At 42.0% G+C, this 18983-nt stretch overlaps 1 protein-coding gene and 1 long non-coding RNA gene across 2 annotated transcripts in view; one reads left to right on the top strand and one right to left on the bottom strand.

The window, feature by feature from the left end:
• Positions 1 to 9545: 9545 nt before the first annotated feature.
• On the bottom strand, positions 9546 to 11586 carry LOC116079755. The gene is made up of 2 exons (XR_004114143.1): positions 11481 to 11586; positions 9546 to 11371 (listed from the first exon to the last, which is right to left on the bottom strand). It is a non-coding gene; the product is annotated as an uncharacterized LOC116079755 (long non-coding RNA).
• Positions 11587 to 11735: 149 nt separating this feature from the next.
• The window catches only part of Hnrnpll (heterogeneous nuclear ribonucleoprotein L like), a 32492-nt gene continuing 25244 nt past the window's right edge, over positions 11736 to 18983 (top strand). The window contains exon 1 of the mRNA XM_031355741.1: positions 11736 to 12390. Within this exon, the coding sequence (XP_031211601.1) occupies positions 12052 to 12390 (339 nt within the window). The 5' untranslated portion in view covers positions 11736 to 12051. The remainder of the gene's footprint in view (positions 12391 to 18983) is intronic.

Here is an 18983-nt window from a genome sequence, read left to right on the forward strand (position 1 = left end):
TATTAACCCAGAATTGTTCCTGTTTAAAGGAAATGTAGGGACAAAGAGTGGAGCAGAGACTGAAGGAAAGGCCATCCAGAGACTGCCCCACCTAGGTATCCATCCCACATGCTGACACCAAACCCAGACACTATTGCTGATGCTAAGAAGCGCTTGCAGACAGGAGCCTGGTATAGCTGTCTCCTGAGAGGCTCTGCCAGAGACTTACCAATACAGATGCAGATGCTCACAGCCAACCATTGCACTGAGTACTGGGTCCCCAATGGAGGATCTAGAGAAAGAACTGAAGGGGCTGAAGGGGTTTGCAACCCTATAGGAAGAACAACAGTATCAAACTACCAGACCCTCTAGAGCTCCCAGTGACTAAACCACCAACCAAAGAATATATATGGAGGAACTGCATGTCTTCAGCTACATATGTAGCAGAGGACTGTCTTATCTGGCATCAATGGGAGGGGAGGCCCTTGATCCTGTGAGACTAGATGCCCCAGAGTAGGGGGATGCTAGGGTGCTGAGGCAGGAGTGGCTGGGTTGGTGAAGGAGCACCCTCATAAAACAGAGGGAGGGAGATGGGATAGATGGTTTGTGGAGGGGAAACCAGGAAAGGGGATGACATTTGAAATGTAAATACATAAAATAACCAATTAAAAAAAGGAGGGGGCTGGAGAGATGGCTCAGCAGCTAAGAGCACTTAGTGCTCTTCCAGAGGTCTTGAGTTCAATTCCCAGCAACCACGTGGTGGCTCACAACCATCTGTAATGGAATCTGATGCCCTCTTCCTCTTCTGGTGTGTCTGAAGACAGCTACAGTGTACTCACACACATTAAATAAATAAATAAATAAATAAATAAATAAATAAATAAATAAATCTTTAAAAAAGAAGAGAGAGGCCTGGCTGTGTTGGCACACGCCTATAATCCCAGCACTTGGGAGGCAGAGGCAGGTGAATTTCTGAGTTCGAGGCCAGCTTGGTCTACAGAGTGAGTTCCAGGACAGCCGGGGCTACACAGAAAAACCCTGTCTCAAAAAAAAAAAAAAAAAAAAAAAAAAAAAAAAGAAGAGAGAGAGAGTGGGGAGTAGGAGGGGGGAGACTGTGGTCAGGATGTATTGTTTGAAAGAATTAAAAAAAGATCAATTCATTGTAAGGCATAGTGGCACATGTCTATAGTCCAAGCATTTGGGAGGCAGAAGAATTGGGAGTCTTGGCTGTATAGGGAGTTTGAAGCTAGTCTGGGCTACATAGGACCCTGTCTCAAAAAAACAAACTACACCCAACCATACCAACCAATCAACCAACCAACCAACCAACCAACCAACCAACCAACCAACCAACCAACCAAGCACCATTACCACCAGGCATCTTTCACAAGGCATCAGTAATGTCGAGTGGATTATGAATCATTAAATCTGTCTCAGTAACAAACTATTATTCCTAGCACCTCCAAAATGTCAGAAAGTAAATAAATAGCAGTTCATGGAAACTTGGACTCAGTCCTTCTTATTTCTAAATATTTCTTGAATAGAGTCTCTGTTTTAAAGTTGAATTTTTAAGATTGAGGTTGGCAATCTGAAGGTCATTAGGCAACCCACATGTTTCACTATGACTCTAGGCTGGAGTAATCTAAGGTTGAAAAGTAGGCAAAATTTGTCTTTGAGGATTTCTGCTTCTTTAGCCAACAGTTGGTGCTTCTGTGTTTCTGCTGATGGGCATGGTTGCCTGTTTTGTTTTTTTTTTTTTTTTTTTTTTTTTTCTTTTTCTCTGTAGCAGGCTCTAGCTTTATGACTATCAGAAGCATCTGGGGTGTACCCATTATGTTTGTTGAGGAGCATGGTAGGATTCTGCAGCTCTCTGAACATGGTGTCTTCCATGACTGTGGTTAGAGTATTCTAGGTACTGTAGCTTTGGTTTCTTAGTACCTGCTTGTCTAGTTCAAAGGTGTGGTTCTGAGTTACTCCATGAGTAGTCTTAATTTTTTTGTTGTTGTTTTAAGACAGGGTCTTCCTGTGTAACCCTAGAACTCAGTATGTGACTAAGCTAACCTTGAACTTACAAAGATCTACCTGCCTCTGCCTCCTGAGTGCTGGAAGTAAAGGCCTGTGCCACCACACCCAGCAGTAGTCTGTTCTATTCTATTCTATTCTATTCTATTCTATTCTATTCTATTCTATTCTATTCTATTCTATTTAATTTTTGTTTAGAGACAGGCCCTTTGTACATAGCTTTGGCTGTCCTGGAACCTATTATGCAGACCAGGATGGCCTTGAACTCACAGAGCTCTAACTGCCTCTGCCTCCTGAGTGCTGGGTTTAAAGTCACGTGCCACCATACCTGGTCTCCAGTCAGTGTTCTTAATCCTTTTAGTGATTCACTACTTCTAATTTATAGTAGCCAAAATGAATTCTGCCAATTAAACTTTGACTGATACAGTTGACTTTGTATCAAGACTGCATCATGCCCACTGTGGTAACTCCCATCTGTTAACCCAAACACTCAGAAGACAGAACCAGAAAAAGTACCTTAAGTTGGAGGCCAGCCTGAGCTACACAATAAGCTCCAGGCAGCCTGGGCTGCAGGGTAAGACTTGTCTCAAATAACAATAATAGCAACCAAATAAAACTTCAACAAAGACCATGAATGTACTTATCAATACTTCAACAAATGTTTATTGATGGAAGTCCTTTTACTAAAAACTATTGAGATAAGATTTTTATTAAAAAAAAAAAACCAATATCTTACAAAAATTATAGATTGCTTAAAAATTATATTCCTGGGAAGTAGCTCCACCCAGAGAGAGGGGATGTAATTAAGGGTTCCAATTCTGGTGTAGTCAGCATAGATCACACATGTAATAATTGACTGTAATTATTATTAGCATAGTTAAAAGCACATGAGAATTGAGAAAGAAAATCTAAGTCTTTGTAAATGTCACCTGCCAAATGGAGGCAGTAGGATCTGCTTCAGGCCCCTTCTTAAGAGGCTTTCATAAGACACAAATGAGGCCAGTTTTGTGCACAGTGAAGGACTACACTGTGGCTGTGCATTAACGCATTAACTGGATAAAGGCTTCTAAAATGTGTGTGCGCATGTGCACACATGCACACACGCATACATATGTGGATATCAAAGGACAGTTTGGTCAGTTCTCTTCTTGTACCTTGTGGTCCTGAGAACTGAACTCAGGTTATCAGGCCTAGCAGCAAGTTTACCCAATGAGTCATTGGCCCTAAAGGACTTTTTACTCATTTTGCTTTGTTTTGTTGAGACAGCTCTTAAGGTCCTGCAACTCACTCTGTAGACCAGGTTGGTCTCAAACTCAGAGACCTGTCTGCCTCTGCCTCCTGAGTGCTGGGATTAAAGGAGCTAGGACTTTTTTTTACTTCTGAAAACATTCATAACAGGCATCTTAGTTTTGTTAGAATGCCTCTTGTGGGTCTGGGGAGACAGTTTAATGGTTAAGAACACTGGCTGCTCTTTCAGAGGACTCAACCTAGATTTCTAGCACCCACATGGCAGCTCACAACTGTCTGTAACTCCACTACCAGAGCATTTGGTGTTGGAGCCCTCTTCTGGCCTCTGTAAACTCCAGACATGCACATGATTCACAGACATACATGCAGGCAAAACACTCACACACAGTAGAAGAAAAGAAAAGAGAAAAGAAACATGCCTCTTACACGCTTATTCCAATTATTTTTACCAATTTAAATCATATACATTTTGATATATCTAGTGCACAAAAGAGGCCATGCTATCTGCCTGTTTATTTTTCTTTCATCAATTTATTTATTTATTCACTTCTATTGAGTTATTTAAATAAATAGAATAGTTTTTATATGACCTCATTTTAAATATAGTTACAGAGTAAACTCTGTTTCAGTCTTTGAAATACCTGAACACAGATAATTTGCTCAGTTTTCATCTATTGTTTCAGGTTTTTTTTTTTTTTTTTTTTTTGGTTTTTCAAGACAGGGTTTCTCTGTGTAACCTTGGCTGTCCTGGAACTCACTCTGTAGACCAGGCTGGCCTCAAACTAAGAAATCCGCCTGCCTCTGCCTCCCAAGTGCTGGGATTAAAGGCGTGCGCCACCACTGCCTGACCTGTTTCAGGTAATTTGGGGTCTTAGGGGCAAAGTCTCACATAGCCCAGGCTAGTCCCTAAGTTTTTGTGTAGCCAAAGTATACTGGTTAAAAGAAACTCCTCTTTATGCTAGAATCCATCCTGGTACTCACTAGCTGTTTGTCTCTGACTCTAGTTCCTGGGAGATAAGTTCCCAGTAACCCTGGGCCAGTGACCCCATCCAGAAGTGTACAGTCATGGCTAGCTTTTTGTTAAGATATGACTAACTGCTTTTTTTCTTCTTCTGTAATTTGCTTTAATTATGCAGATACACAAAGATTGCTTTGGGTCACTTAATTTGGCATAATAAACCAGTTTTTGCTTGCTTATTGGCAGTCTCTTTGTGGTTTTTCCCTTTAATAGTCCTTTCCCATACCTCTCCACAGCAATCTCAAATTGGCTTAGAGATTGCTCTTCCTGCTAGCAGCTAATCAAAAAAAAAATTAACTATATTTAGATTGAGACTATATTCTTTTCCCACTGCATGATCTGTGCAGTGCTTGGGAATTTAATCCAGGGCTTCCTGCATGCTAGACTAATACTATCCCAACTTTCTGACATCCCCAGCCCTCATATACTTCTAGAACAATAAGCACCTCATCATGGTCAACACTGTGGGCCAGGTGATGTTGTACATGGTAAACGAACATCAGTCATTTCCTGTGCTCATGTTCCTGTTCTATTAGCTCTGTCCAATGTAGTAGCCATTGGTATTTGTGCTCTTGGTCATTTGATGTGTGGCTAGCATGAACTAGCTGTTGACTGTCAAGATTTTTTTGTTTGTTTATTTCCATCAATTTACAACAAATGTAACCATTAGTTGTGATATTGGACCACACAGGTTAAGGCCAATAGCTCACTAGTCTTACTGAAACATATCTGTTTTCAAGTAAAGGTGGCCTATTATATTCTGGTTTGTGAATGAGTAAATATTGCAGCAGTTGGGAGAAGAAAATTGCAATAAAAAAATAATTACATAATTCTCATTAAAATCTGTCCTGTTGGGACTGGAAAGATGACTCAGTGGTAAAGAACACTGGCTGCTTTTTCAGAGGACCCCAGTTTAATTCTCAGCATCCAGTTGGCAGCTCACACTTGTCTGTAACTCCAGTTCCAGGGATTCTGACATCCTCATATAGACATACATTCAAGCAAAACACCAATGAACAAAACACCCCAAATAACATATATGTGTGTGTGTGTGTGTGTGTGTGTGTGTGTGTGTCTGTAAAATCATGCCTGTTTAATTCACATGTTTCTTAACATACTCAGAATATAAAAGCATTGCCTAGCCAGGAGAAACAAAGACAGCAAGAATCAAAATGCTATAAAAACCTTAGCTTATCCCCCAATACCTTTTTTCTTTTAAAGGCAGGGTCTTGCTATGTAGCTTAGGATAGTCTTGAGCTCTTGATCTCCCTGTGCTTGGGTTCAAGGCATCTGCCACCATTCCTGGCCATAAAATTGTCCTTTTAACATGTAAAATACTCCTAATTGACATGTCAGAGGGAAAAGTAGAAATGATTTAAATGCTATTTCTAAGTTAAGGGGAATGTCTATGTGTATCTACAGCCTGAATTTTATCATCTGTCATATGACTGAGTAGCTCTAAGATCAGTTCAATTTCATTTTATCACTTATTCATTTATCGCAAAGTTTCCCCTCTGGTGAGATAGTCTCATATATAGTAGAGACTGATCTTACACCCTGTGTCCTTTTGGGTCAGGCTTCCAAGTGCTGGCATTATAGGCACTCACCACCACAGACCAGATTTTTTGTGATGCTCAGGATCAACCTCAAGGTCCCACATACTCTAGGCAAACACTCTACCATTGAGTTATAGCTCCTGCCTGATCATATATGAGAGAGAGAGTTTCACACTATAGCTCTGAACTCACAATGTACACTGATAGTTCTCAACTTGTGTGTGTCAACCTCTTTGAGGGTAAAATGACCCTTTCACAGGGGTGGGATATCAAATATCCTGCATATCAGATATTTATGATTCATAACAGCAGCAAAATTACAGCTATGAATGAAAATAATGTTATGGTTGGGGGTCACTCCAACATGAGGAACTTTACTAATGGGTCTCAGCATTAGGAAGACTGAGAACACTGCTATTGATCAACAAAGCTGCCCTTAAATGCAGAGGTCCATTTGCCTTTGCTTCCTGAGTCCTGGGATTAAACATATGCACCACCATCCCCAGACCGAGAGAGAGAGAGAGAGAGAGAGAGAGAGAGAGAGAGAGAGAGAGAGAGAGAGAGAGAGAGAGAGAGAGAGAGAGAGAGAGAGAAGGGAGTCCAAATACTGTGGAGGAGGGAGCTGGAGCCCCCAAACAGATGTGCAGGGCTCTCGAAAGCATATACCACTGTGGTTACACTTGACTACACTTGGAGTTAATATTGCCTCAGGCACTTCCTGTATGGTGCACTCTTCCTGAACAGTGACTTTCCATTATAACCAAGCAACCAACCAACGTCTGATAGAGTAAAAGAAACAACAAGTTGGCAATTCTTGTTCTAGGTGATTTTTGTCAAACTAACAGAGGGTCCCAAGATAGAACTCTGTAAAGGATGCAACAATATTTTGTAGAAATAAGTGGATTGTTTCTGAAGAGCTGGATTTCATGCAAAACATGGGGCATTGACCTAAAATATCTCTACAGCTCCAATCTTCTGGAAATGGGACTCACGTAAAGTATACATGAAGGCTTATTTAATTTTTACAGAAGTTCAGGCATAAAATGAGAGTTTTGTGTAGGAGGTGAAATAGCAACAATGTTGGAAATTGAGTTTGGGTATGAAAACCCCACAATTTGTAGCTCCACTTCAAATGATGTATAGATCAGAAAATGGTGACACTTTTCAAGAAAATGTTATGCGGTATCAGACAGCCGTTTAACCTATGAGCAATGTTTCAGCTTGTTGTAAATAAGACATCCAGAGAGCAACACTAGGTTCTTTGATGAAAGCATAGGGATGGACACCTATAAGCCCAGCACTCAGGAGGGAGGGGCAGGTAGATATCTGAGTTCGAGGCCAGCCTGATCTACAGAGTGAGTTCCAGGACAGGTAGGGCTAGGTGGGGAAGCCATGTCTCAAAAAACTAAGTAATAAAAGAAAGAAAGCTAGCTAGCTCATTGCTATCTCCTGAAAAAGATTCAAGAGAGGATACTAAATAATAATAATAATCATGAGTTATATGATACATGATTTGAATGACATGATACTAAAAAGTTATACAGGGCTTGGCAGCCAGAAGTGACAAGAAAGTCAGGAGTAACTTCTTCCTCCAGGCCACCAATGTCTGGGATCACTTATGCATTAGGCTTCTGGCCGCTTTTCCAGGCCTCTAATTAGACTGGCTATTGTTGAGGAGGGTAGGAAGCAACCAAGGATTTCCATTGCCACACCTCCATGGGGATACAGCATCAATACCAGACTTATTGGGCTAAGGGAGGTCTGGGGAAACAGATAAAGTCCTTCATAGCACATCCCCAAATGTTTCTTAAACTTTTAAATCTCATTCCTACCTATGTGAACAATAAGACATTCTAGATGTTAAAGATGCTAGAAAGCTAGGAGGTTGTTCTTGCATTCTCACTTGTTTTATATACATTTCGTGACAGGGACTCACGTGTATGTCGTAGCAAAGAGTTGGTCTCAAGCATGAGATCATACCTCAGGCTCCCAAGTGAGGGCATTATAGGAATGCACTTCAGTGCACAGTTAAATTCATACAATTTGACCCTGCTTTTTACACTTTATAATCAAGTTGCTACAGTATGCACCTGAGCGATATAATAAGCATGGGTGTGTGTGTATTTATATAATTATTCACATGCAATAATAATGAGTATCACCTATGTGCCATTCCATGTGCTAACCACTGAAGGGTTCATGTTGATAAATTCTGTCACAAACTCTTTATCAGAGGCATTATTTCTCTGACCATTCTGTAATTAAGCAATTTTGGAATAGTATAAGATAAAACAAAAATCCTGCTCTAGAGGTGCAGTTAAGAACATGGCTCTTAGCTGGGCAGTGGTGGTACGCCTTTAATCCCAGCACTTAGGAGGCAGAGGCAGGTGGATCTCTCTGGGTTGGAGGCCAGCCTGATCTACATAGTGAGTTCCAGGATAGCCAAGGTTACACAGAGAAACTTTGTCTCAAAAAAACAAAAACAAGAACAAAACTTACACACAAAAATGAACCTGGCTCTCTCTCCAGGGCTGGAACCCAAGGAATCATATTCCAGAGCCAGGGCTACTTATGAATGAAAATGATTTAATGACTGTGTCAGTTCCTACAGTGGACATGTAGACCTAATTTATAGTTGTTTATCTTGATAGTAATTCATTGTCTAATTTCTAACAACAGCATAATTCTGGGAAGTGTGAATATATTATAGATTAACCATTTTAATTTGTATAAGAAAATTTAATTCACTCTCAACAGTAAATTGTAGGTATAGAATTTGCTATAATTTTTAAAGGTAATGTCTATTTAGTATGAGTATTGCATTTTAATTTGGCTTTATAACCCATAGTTTGAAATTCAGGGCTTTGAAAATTGAAAATGTTTTGACAAGTATTCATAAAATTTACATAAGTCCCAATAAACTTATAGTTGGATGTGAATATAGTTTGTTAAATTCACCTTTTGTATGAAAATCCAAAACAGCCAGGCATGGTAGTTAACAGGCAAAGCCAGGAAGACTGTGAATTTGAGGACAGCACAGTATATTTAAATAGTCAAACTCTATAAAATAAACAAATTTTATCTTGTTTTGTTTGTTTGAGATAGGGTCTTTCTACATAGCCCTGGCTGTCCTGGAATTTAGACCAGTTTGGCCTTGAATTCAAGGAGATCTGCCTGCCACTGGCTTCTGAGTGCTAGGATTAAAGCATGCACAACCATCTTAAAGAAAAACAATTAAAAAAATTAATTTCCCAATTCTACATTTCCATCTTTAAAAAAAAAAATAATGCTGGGGACTCAAGCCAAGGGCCCAACACACACACTCCAATGAGTTTTATTTCTAGCTCTCCACAATTTGAAATAAAAATAGGTTGGGGACTATTCACTTCACCAAAAGGAAATTTTGCTGGCAAACAAGCTATAATTAATATCCTTCTTTCCTGGTCTTTGATCCTAAAACTACTATAAAGTGGGCAAAGAGAGGACTAGTAGTGATTGCTTTAATTCCAGGGTTGGGGAGGCAGGAACTGAACTACATACGAAGTTCCAGGCCAATTAGGGTTCCTCCACAATAAATGCCTGCATATTTACATCCATCCACCCACCCATCCATCCATCCAATCCATCCAATCCATCCATCCATCCATCCAATCCATCCATCCATCCATCCATCCATCCATCCATCCGGACAGAATGGCTAAAAGTAACTAGGCTTTTAAATGTATTTTTTAGATGGATTCATTTATTTTATGTGTGTTTTGCTTGAATGTAAGTCTGTGTACAACATGGACACGTGGCCTGTTGGCCTTCCTGCTTCGATAGAAGGGTATCCTGCAACTTGGAAGACCAGGAACCACACAGCTCTTCGAGGAAGCCTTCTCAGCAGAGTCGGTGTAGCTCCCAGAAGAGCATATCCGCAGCTGAGCTGAGGGGCTCAGGAGTCCCAGGCCCACTCCACTTCTTTGTATCTTCCCTTCTTCTCTTCATTGTTTCTTGGCCTCTTCTGATGAAAGAGTCATAGCAGGAAGCAAATTTCATAAAAGACATTTATTGGAAGGATGAATCCAGGGAGATGAGGGAGGAGTGGAGAGGTGGTTACCCTTTGCTCCTGGGAGAGGACAGCAGGGGATTGGACGAAAGGCAGGCAGATAGAGGATTTCTTGGGCGGGTGGAGTCTTCCAGAGTCAGGATTGGTAAGATTTCAAGCCTTGAGTTTAGGGAGTTCAGGGATTGGCTGGTTTTCCTGCTCAGGGATTGGTGCTTTTTTTTTTCTTCTTCACTCTCTTCGTTTTAACTGTTGCCACCATTTTGACAGGTGCTGCCATTTTGACAGTTCCTGCTCAGAGACTACATGGTGACTGTGAAGGTGCCAGATCTCTGGGAAGAGCACCTAGTGCTCTTAACTGCTGAGCCATCTCTCCAGCCCCAAACCTATGCTTTTTAGATCTTAGCTTTTAAAACTTCTGTACCTGAACTTTCTTGCACAATAATTTTTGCACCGTCAATTTACATGGAACATCTGACTCAAATAAAAACTTTTGGGCAAAACTGTTGCAATGTTTCTTACTGCGGCTCCACTTGCTCTCGATCATGACATTTCCTTCTCTGTCCCCAGCTCTGCAATTCCTTCTTTGATACTTCTTGAGTACACTTCAGTCTTACCTTAATTTTAAAAACAAATTTCTAACTTTCAGTTCTGCAAGCGGCCTCACACACACAGTTGTACAGTTTGCAGAAACTCTTGGATTCCTTAGGATTCTAAAATGACAAGCGACGCAAAGTATAAAGGAGAAAACAACGTATGTTAAAAGCAGGATCAGTGGAAAATACACACATCTTTCTGGGGGAAGGCCTTTGGGGGAAAAAGCTGGCGAGAGGAGGAAACCACCCACAGCTGGGAAAGGAAGACACACGCTTGTTCAAAACAGGTGCACAGAACTAAGGCTTAAAGTAAAAGGACAATTAGGGCGCGATAGGTTTCTTGCTTAAAAGAAACATTGTTTATCAAGGAAGAACCACTTAGTAAGTTGGTCACTGAAATCCATTCGTGGGGTGGATTGCGTTGGGATGTACTGTACTGGAACTGGATTACAAAAAAACCCGAACACAGTTCCTGCCCTTAAGCAAGCCCAGTTTTGTTTTGTGTTTTAAACAACACCTTTAGATATTAAAAGGCCTTTCACAAATAGAAGCAGCTAAAAACCTTAAAACAGTCCTTAGGCTTCACAGAGGAAGTGAGTTGTGGGCTGGGAACCAACAGAATTGTGACAGTTTCCTATTTTGGAAAATGAATGAAATGGATCCTTCAGAAGAGTGAGAATAGGAGGTTTTAGATGAAGGTTGAGAACACGTAACTGCAGCAGGGACTTGGCTATGTTCATCTGCAGCAAAAGGTCCGGTTAGCAAATAACTTAGTCTCTGCGCAGACCTGTGTGGATCATCTCGTTGACTCGCCACATTCCGTAATAGCTAACAGCTGTTCTCCAATATTTAGTTAGTGGCGGGCTGTGTGTGGTAGGTGTGCGGAGATTCTCCAGGTTTCCTTCATCTTTTTAAAAGGAGAAGAAAAGCATTCAAATTAGCGGGAAGGCGGTTAACACCCACAGCCCGGACTCTGCCGAACGGTGACACCGCCTGTCGTCACATTCACCCGGTACCTCGGCAGCGGACCCGGCCTAACAGCGCTAACTGCCGCAGGGCTGCAACCGCTCCGGAGCCGCGCGCAGCGGGCGTTGCACCGTCCTGACCGGAGTCCAGCGAGGGTCCAGGCTGGGATTTTGACGAGCAGTTCCTTCAGCCAATTGGAAGCCAGATCGACTATCCCTCTCCCAATAGGAGGCAAAAGTTCGGCTAGGGGGCGGGAAGTCTCGGGCTGAGGATCCGATCCCGCCCGGCAGCAGTCGAGGCCGGGTGGAGGCTCCGCCTGAGCGGCGGGGAGCGGATTAGGGAGGAGGGAGGACCGGAAGCCACGGCCGGGGCCCCATCCTTACTTTCGCGTTCCCCCCGGGGCTGGGAGCCGCGAAGCTGGCGGAGGGAGAGGCTGGAGGCTGGCTGGGAGATAAAGGGAAACGTCCCCTCAGCCCGCGCTCCCTTCTCAGTCACGGGCACCTGGAGCGCGCCGCGGAGGACGCCGGGGCCGCTCAGACCCGCGCTGAGGAGGCGCAGCCCGCGGCGGGGACCGATCGGCGACGTCTGAGGCCCGTCTCCCGCGCCGTCTCCACCGCCGCCATGTCCTCCACCTCCTCCTCCCCCAAGGAGGAGACGTACGAGGAGGACCGGGAGTTCGAGAGCCAGGCCAAGCGCCTCAAGACCGAGGAGGGAGAGATCGTGTACTCGGCCGAGGAGAGCGAGAGTCGCCAGGAAGCGGCGCCTCAGGCGGGGAGCGATAGCGACAGCGGCGGTGGCGGCGATGAGGGAGGCAGCGGCGGCGGCGGCGACGGTGAGGAAGGCGAAGGCGGAGAAGAAGGCGACGGCGAAGAAGGCGACGAAGGCGACGGCGATGAGGGAGGGAGCGGCGGCGACGAAGGCGGCAGCGGCGGCGGCCCTCGGAGCATGCCCCCGTCCACGGTAACAAAGCGCGGCGCCGTGTCCCTCCGGTAGGGCCCGGCGGCGGGGCTTGGCCCGCCCGCCCGCCTCACCTTTTCTGCTGCGTGCACGCCGAGCGTGTCGTTGGGGACTCGGGGTTTATTATTTATGTATTGCGCACGTTTCCCGACTCCTGGCGGCAAAGGCCGGCTTGGGCTTCGGGTGCCGGGCCTCGCGGAGTCCGCAGCCGAGCCCTGAACTTGGGGAGGGAGGGTTGTGGGGCGGGGGCGGCGGGGGCGGTGTCGCTTCCGCTCCGGGAGGCTGTGCCGCGCGCCCTCGGCGGGGATCGGCTCTTTGTTAGTTGAACTACTCTGGCTCGGAGGCTGAGCTGGGGGCCGGCCTTCTTGCCCCTCAGCATCCTCACGCCGGGCGACGGAACGGGAAGGCTTTCGTGGCCTCGTCTCCTGGAGAGCCGCGATTAAAAGACAAATTACGCCCCCCGGGCCCTCCCTGTACTCTAGTCTAACCCTAGCTAGTTCAATCTTTCTATCGAAAAGTCTTTGTGGGCATGGAGTTCAGGCGAGGCAATGGCCAAGATAGTTTTGTTACAAAAATGTGTGGGCAGGTGATCGAGTGTGTCCCTGCTGTCAAATGACGAGTTGCTCGTTGGTAATGTACTTCAAGTTTGTCCCCACAGAAGGAAATTAATTCAGAGCTGTAGTCACGCATTCCTTGAATCCTCCTTCATCAGAAATGTTTAGCTGGAGGCCGAAGGAATGTGGACAGCGGTAACCCACAACTTCAGTTCCATGGAGACTGTAAGGAAACAAAGCAATCGGAACGGTTTGGACTCTTTTTGGAGCCTTTAAACTATCTTGACGACTTAAGATAGCCTTTAAACATTTAATACATTTGAGACCAAATCTTAGCAGAAGTTGATGAAGTTATTATGCACATCTTCCAACATTAAGGTGTCTCAACCCTTTTTAATCACAAGCCGCTTATCTTTCAGAAGTTCGAATTTTTATTGGTCTAGCTTAAATTTAAAAAAAATTAGTTACATGTATGGGTTCATATCAAGTACCCATGGCAGCCTCGTAAGTTTTTTAGTATTCCTTAGAGGTAGAGTTACAGGTAGTTTAGTTGTGAGTCACCTGACCTGAGTGCTGGGAGTCAAACTCTTGGCCCTCTATGCAAGAGCATTGTGTGCTTTTTGGATGAGTTCTTTCTTTAACCCCTATTTGCATTTTTTTTTTAAAAAAAAACTGCATTCATTTGTGTTGTGTGCTTTGAAGCATGCAGGAGAGTGTGGAGGTCAAAGGACAGCTACTTCCATCATGTGAGTCCTGGAACCTCAGTCCCTGGCAGACATTTACCACCTGAGCCACCTCACTGGCCCAGTGTGATTTTTATGTAAAAATTCTGATAATTAGGAAAATAAAATGTGATGGGTAAATTGTTTTTAAAGGAATCTTTTCTCTTGCTGTAACTTTACGGACACAACTGATTCTTGTGCTTTTGGTCAAGATCAAGCATAGGTTCCTTGCAGTTATTTGGATTTTTTGTCAAGCTTTTTGAAATACTCAGAATGTATCTTGGAAGTATGAATAAAGGAGATGATTTTCTTAGGGAGTGTTAAGATCATAATCAAATATTGTAAGACTTAGAAATAGGAATGTTATAAGAGATGTTTTGCCAAAGGCCTCGGTTCGTTTGCCAAAAGCCTTGGTGATTTGTACAATACTGTGAAATGTCTTTTAAGTGTCTTGGAAAGATTCTTAAAGCAGTTGGCAGGAGAGATGGATGGCTCAGTGGGGAAGAGTGAGTGCTTGCTAACACCTGAAAACCTACAGTTTCAGTTACCAGAGCCCACATGGTAGATGTTGTCCTCTGACTTGTATATGAACTAGTTGGTGTGCACACATATATACATACATGTGTTCACACACACACAAATTTTGTTTCAAAAATAGTTAACATTATTTTTGAGTGCTAGTGAGTAACGTAAGTCAGGCAGTGGAAGTGGCATTGGATAGGTTGATCAGGAGTCCTTAACATACAGGTTTTGTGACCTCGAGAAAGTTTTCTTAGTCTGTAAAATATGAAAGGTGAACTGTACATGCTTTCCTTACTTGAAGCTGAAGTTAATGCAGTTTTTAAAAAGATTTTATTTATTTTATGTATGTGAGCACACTAGCTATCTTCAGACATACCAGAAGAGGGCATCAAATCTCATGACAGATGGTTGTGAGCCACCATATGGTCATGAGCCACCATGTGGTTGCTGCGAATTGAACTCAGGACCTCTGGAAGAGCAGTAAGTGCTCTTAACCACTAAGCCATCTCTCTAGCCCTAATGCAGCTTTTAAATGTCCAAGACAGGAACTAATGTATATAGTTATAAATTCAAATTCTTGTTCATCTTTCTGTGATTAAGGTGAGCTGCTTTCATTTAACTGTTTAACTGCAGCTAGGGCTATAGTTTAATGTCAGTGGTGGTACACTTGACTAGCATGTGAAACTTTCTGATCCTATTGACACTCCTGTCCAATAAATTAATTTGTAAGCTTAACAGAAGAATTGATAGACTAATGTGAAGTTTAATAGACTCATATTTTTCCATTTTCAATTTTTTAAAAAGATTTATTTTTATTTTATGTGCATTGATATTTTTGCCTGTGTGAGGATGTCAGATCACTTGAAGCTCCATTACAGACAGTTGTGAGATGCTATGTGGGTATTGGGAATTGAACCTGACTAGGTCCTTTAGAAGACCACACAGAGAGATGAACAACAATTTGAATTTATAACTACATACATTAGTTCCTGTCTTGGACATTTAAAAGCTGCATTAGGACTGGGGAAATGGCTCAGCAGCTAAGAGCATCATCGACTGCTCTTCCAGAGGTCCTGAGTTCAATTCCCAGCAACCACATGGTGGCTCACAACCATCTGTAATGTGATCTGATGCTTCTTCTGGTGTGTCTGAAGACAGCTACAGTGTACTCACATACATAGAATAAATAAAATCTTTTTTTAAAAAAAGCTTCATTAGTGCTGAGCCGTCTCTTGAGCCCCCCTTTTCAAATTTTTTTCCTTGTAATTTTCAGTACTGTTTTGAAATTGCAGCTACAAAGCATGTATGTAATTAAGGTAGCGAGTCTAGTACTTCATCATGTTGAAATATGATTTCTATTTAGCTGAGAGTTTAGCCCGACTTAAGTGGTCCTTAGCCTATAGAAGAAATAATGTCTGTGGTCAAACTGTTAGAATAAATGCAGATTAGGCACAGTAATGAACTATCTTTTTAACTCTAATTTGAAATTTGTGAAGTGAAAAGTAGGATTTAAAGGATTCATACTCTTGACTTTTTATGATTTAATAACTAAGTTTAAAGAAGAACCTGAAGAAGAGGAACCGTTAAAGTGGTAGCAGTGGTCTCAGTGTTTGAAGAAATATGAAGGCTGGGTTTGGTGCATACCTGTAATTCCAGTACGAGGAGAGCATTGTTGTGGAGCTCACTTGAAGGAGCCTCTGGAGAGAGGAGGGAAGGTTAGAGAGAGGTGAGAGGAGGAAGAGAAGGAGAAGGGAAGGTGGTAGGATTGAGATTGATTGATTTGAATGGTTTGGATTGGACAAATAAGTTACCTCTCAGGGTCTTCTGTACTTTTCATAGAGCAAAAACTCCCAGTGTTTTTAATTTATTTAGTTTCACTCTTTGAACAAAGCTTCATTATAGAGGTTCATGCCATGTATAATAGTTACTTCATTCTTGTGGAATAAATAGCATATGATTTTTAAAATTTACTTTGAGACCATCTCACTGTATAGCCTTGACTGGCCTGGGACTCAATAGAGATCCACCTTCCTCTGCCTCCTGTGTGCTGGGATTAAAGGTGTATGCCACGATGCCTTACCAATTTATTTTTTTATTGTATATTTTTCTGTCTGTCATTGTACATGCCTAGGGCCTATGGAGGTCAGAAGGCGGCCACTAAGCCCCTGGAACTGGAGTTCCAGATGGTTGTGAGATACCAAATGGTACTGGAAACTGAACCTCGGTCCTCTTCAGAAGCAGCAAGCAATGCTAAGCCATCTCTCTGGTCCCCATAAGTAACATTCTTAAATTTATCAGACATAATTTTCAAGCTCATTAGTTTCTATATCTTTTTAATTTCAAGAAAGAAACTGGATCTTCAAGTGTTAAGGCTTCACTTACCAAAACTATTTACAAAAGGTAAATTAAGATGGAGTGTCATTTTGAAGATCAAGTTTTTTAAGTACTGTATTCCACTAGTGAGTAAACAGGCAAATCAAAGATTGAGTGATAGCCAGGCAGTTACAGTCTAGCTACTCAGTAGATGAAAAGTCTGGAGGATAGCAAGAGCCTAGGAGATGAAGACCAGGCTGTACAATATGGTGACATGGTATCTAAAAACAAAGCTGAGAGCCAGGTACAGTGGCACATGTTTGAAATCCCAGGAATTCTGATACTTCTAAGTGGACAGAGGCTGGAGGTTAGCCTGGGCTACAGACCCATCTCAGAAAGCCAAGAAAGGTCAGGGATGCCATAGCAGTTGGGAAGAGGCAGGATAGTCATAAGGTAAAGGCTAGCCTTAGCTGCATAATGAGTTTGAGGTTAGCCTGGGCTCCAAGATACTGCCAAAATAACAGTAACTACAAAATTGCCCAAAAGGAAAAAGAATGCCCAAACAGCCAAAAATCATATGTTAGGTAATTTGCTTACAAATAAGATGATTATTTAGAGCTTTCAAATTTCAGTGAGTAGACTGGTAAAGTAGTGAAACAGTAAAATCACCCAAGATTTCCAAATGAAGGACTATAGCCATATGGAGAAAAGTTTGTTTGGCTTGTGAGAATTTGTCCTTGAGACTGCCCTTGAGTGGCTGTTGGTTAGCATGGGTATGACCAGACCAGCCGTGAGCCTGTTAGTGGGGACCTACTAAGCTTCCCTATAGTTTGACCCAATATGTCCAAAGAAGGGATTGAAAATTGTAAAAATACAAAAAACAACACAAGAAAACAAAAACAAATGTGTATATTACATTTGCTGGGTATATACACTTGGAATATTACTTTGAGGTTGGGAAATAGAAAACAACAAAACAGCAGCCTAGCTATCAAAATGAAAAGACTGCTGTAGGAGAAAAGATTTAAAAATGATTCCTTAAGCTGGAGAAGCCATGCTGAAAGTATTAATAGGTACATAGCCTGGCCTTGAACCATGGATGCTGGTGCTATGAGTGATGGGATTGTGGGTGTTTGCTACCATATCCAGTTTAGTTGCTATATAGGTAGCATTTACCAACTAGTTTAAAAAATCAGGAACCAGGATAATGATGTAAGACTCAGTGGTAGAGTACTTGCCTAGCATGAGAGAAGTGTAGTATTACTCAATACCACAGCTACCTACCTACCTGATTTTAGGGTAGGTAAAAGAGGCTCTAGGCAGAAGAGTTCAGATTTCTTGTCACAGCTATATAACAAATAGAGAAAATGGTGATTTAAGAAGAGTGTTAATGGTTGGGCTATAGCTAAATTTGTGCTTGCCTTGTGTGTGTGAAACTGGGTTTGATTTCCTATACTGTATATATAGAACATTTTGATGTATACCTATAATCTTAGCATGAAGAGCAGAAGTTTAAGGTTATTTTCTGCTACATAGCAAGTTTGAAGCTAGCCTTGGATGTATGAGAGCTTATTTTTAAAGTTAATATTTGGGGGTAGAATGGAGGATAGAAAAACAGCTTTGGAGAGAGTAGTAGAAATATAGTTTTAGAGGCAGGTGGATTTCTGAGTTCGAGGCCGGCTTGGTCTACAGAGTGAGTTCAGGACAGCCAGGGCTATACAGAGAAACCCTGTCTCAGGAAAAAAGAAAGAAAGAAAGAAAGAAAGAAAGAAAGAAAGAAAGAAAAGAAATATAGTTTTTAAAGATGAATTGTCAGCTTTTCAATTGGAAATAACTGGAAACTTAATTGTTTTAAAGTGAATGATAGAAAGTTTTGTGTTAAAGATGGGTATGGCAGAGTAGCATACTCCCCAGAAATAAGGTTAATGAGTTCTGGGCTAGCCAGGGCTACATAGTAAAACCCTGTCTTATACAGAAGTATGTATGGGTATGTAATTAAAGTTAGAGAAATACCAAGGAAAATAATTGTAAGAATCTTAGATTGAGTGAGAAAAAGGAAGTACAAGGAGTATGAGGTTGTTTTTTGCCTTGAGGTTGAGAAAAATCACCTTTCCCCCAAATACTATATCTATTTAGTATCTTCTAGCTTTTCTTTTATAAGTTCTTTTTAAAGTTTTTCCTTGACACAATAATAGTACTTTTTTGTGGGTCACAGAGTTGTGATTTGTATATACTATATAGACCAAATCAAGGCAGTAATGTTTTCTCCCTTAGCTTTCAGGGAATGACTTCGCTGTACATAGTAAGTGAATTCTTCTCAGGGATTTTTAAAAATTTCTGTAATCCATTTTTATGAGAAAGATCAATTTGAAAATTAGCCATTTTTTGCACTGTACTCAGCATAGACATTGTTCATGATGGGCAGTTCTTAGAAACTGGCAAAGCTAAAAGGTCTCATCAAAAGTTACTGCAGGCTGGGTGGTGG

Source organism: Mastomys coucha, unplaced genomic scaffold, assembly GCF_008632895.1.
Source record: "Mastomys coucha isolate ucsf_1 unplaced genomic scaffold, UCSF_Mcou_1 pScaffold6, whole genome shotgun sequence".
Classification (NCBI taxonomy): domain Eukaryota; kingdom Metazoa; phylum Chordata; class Mammalia; order Rodentia; family Muridae; genus Mastomys; species Mastomys coucha.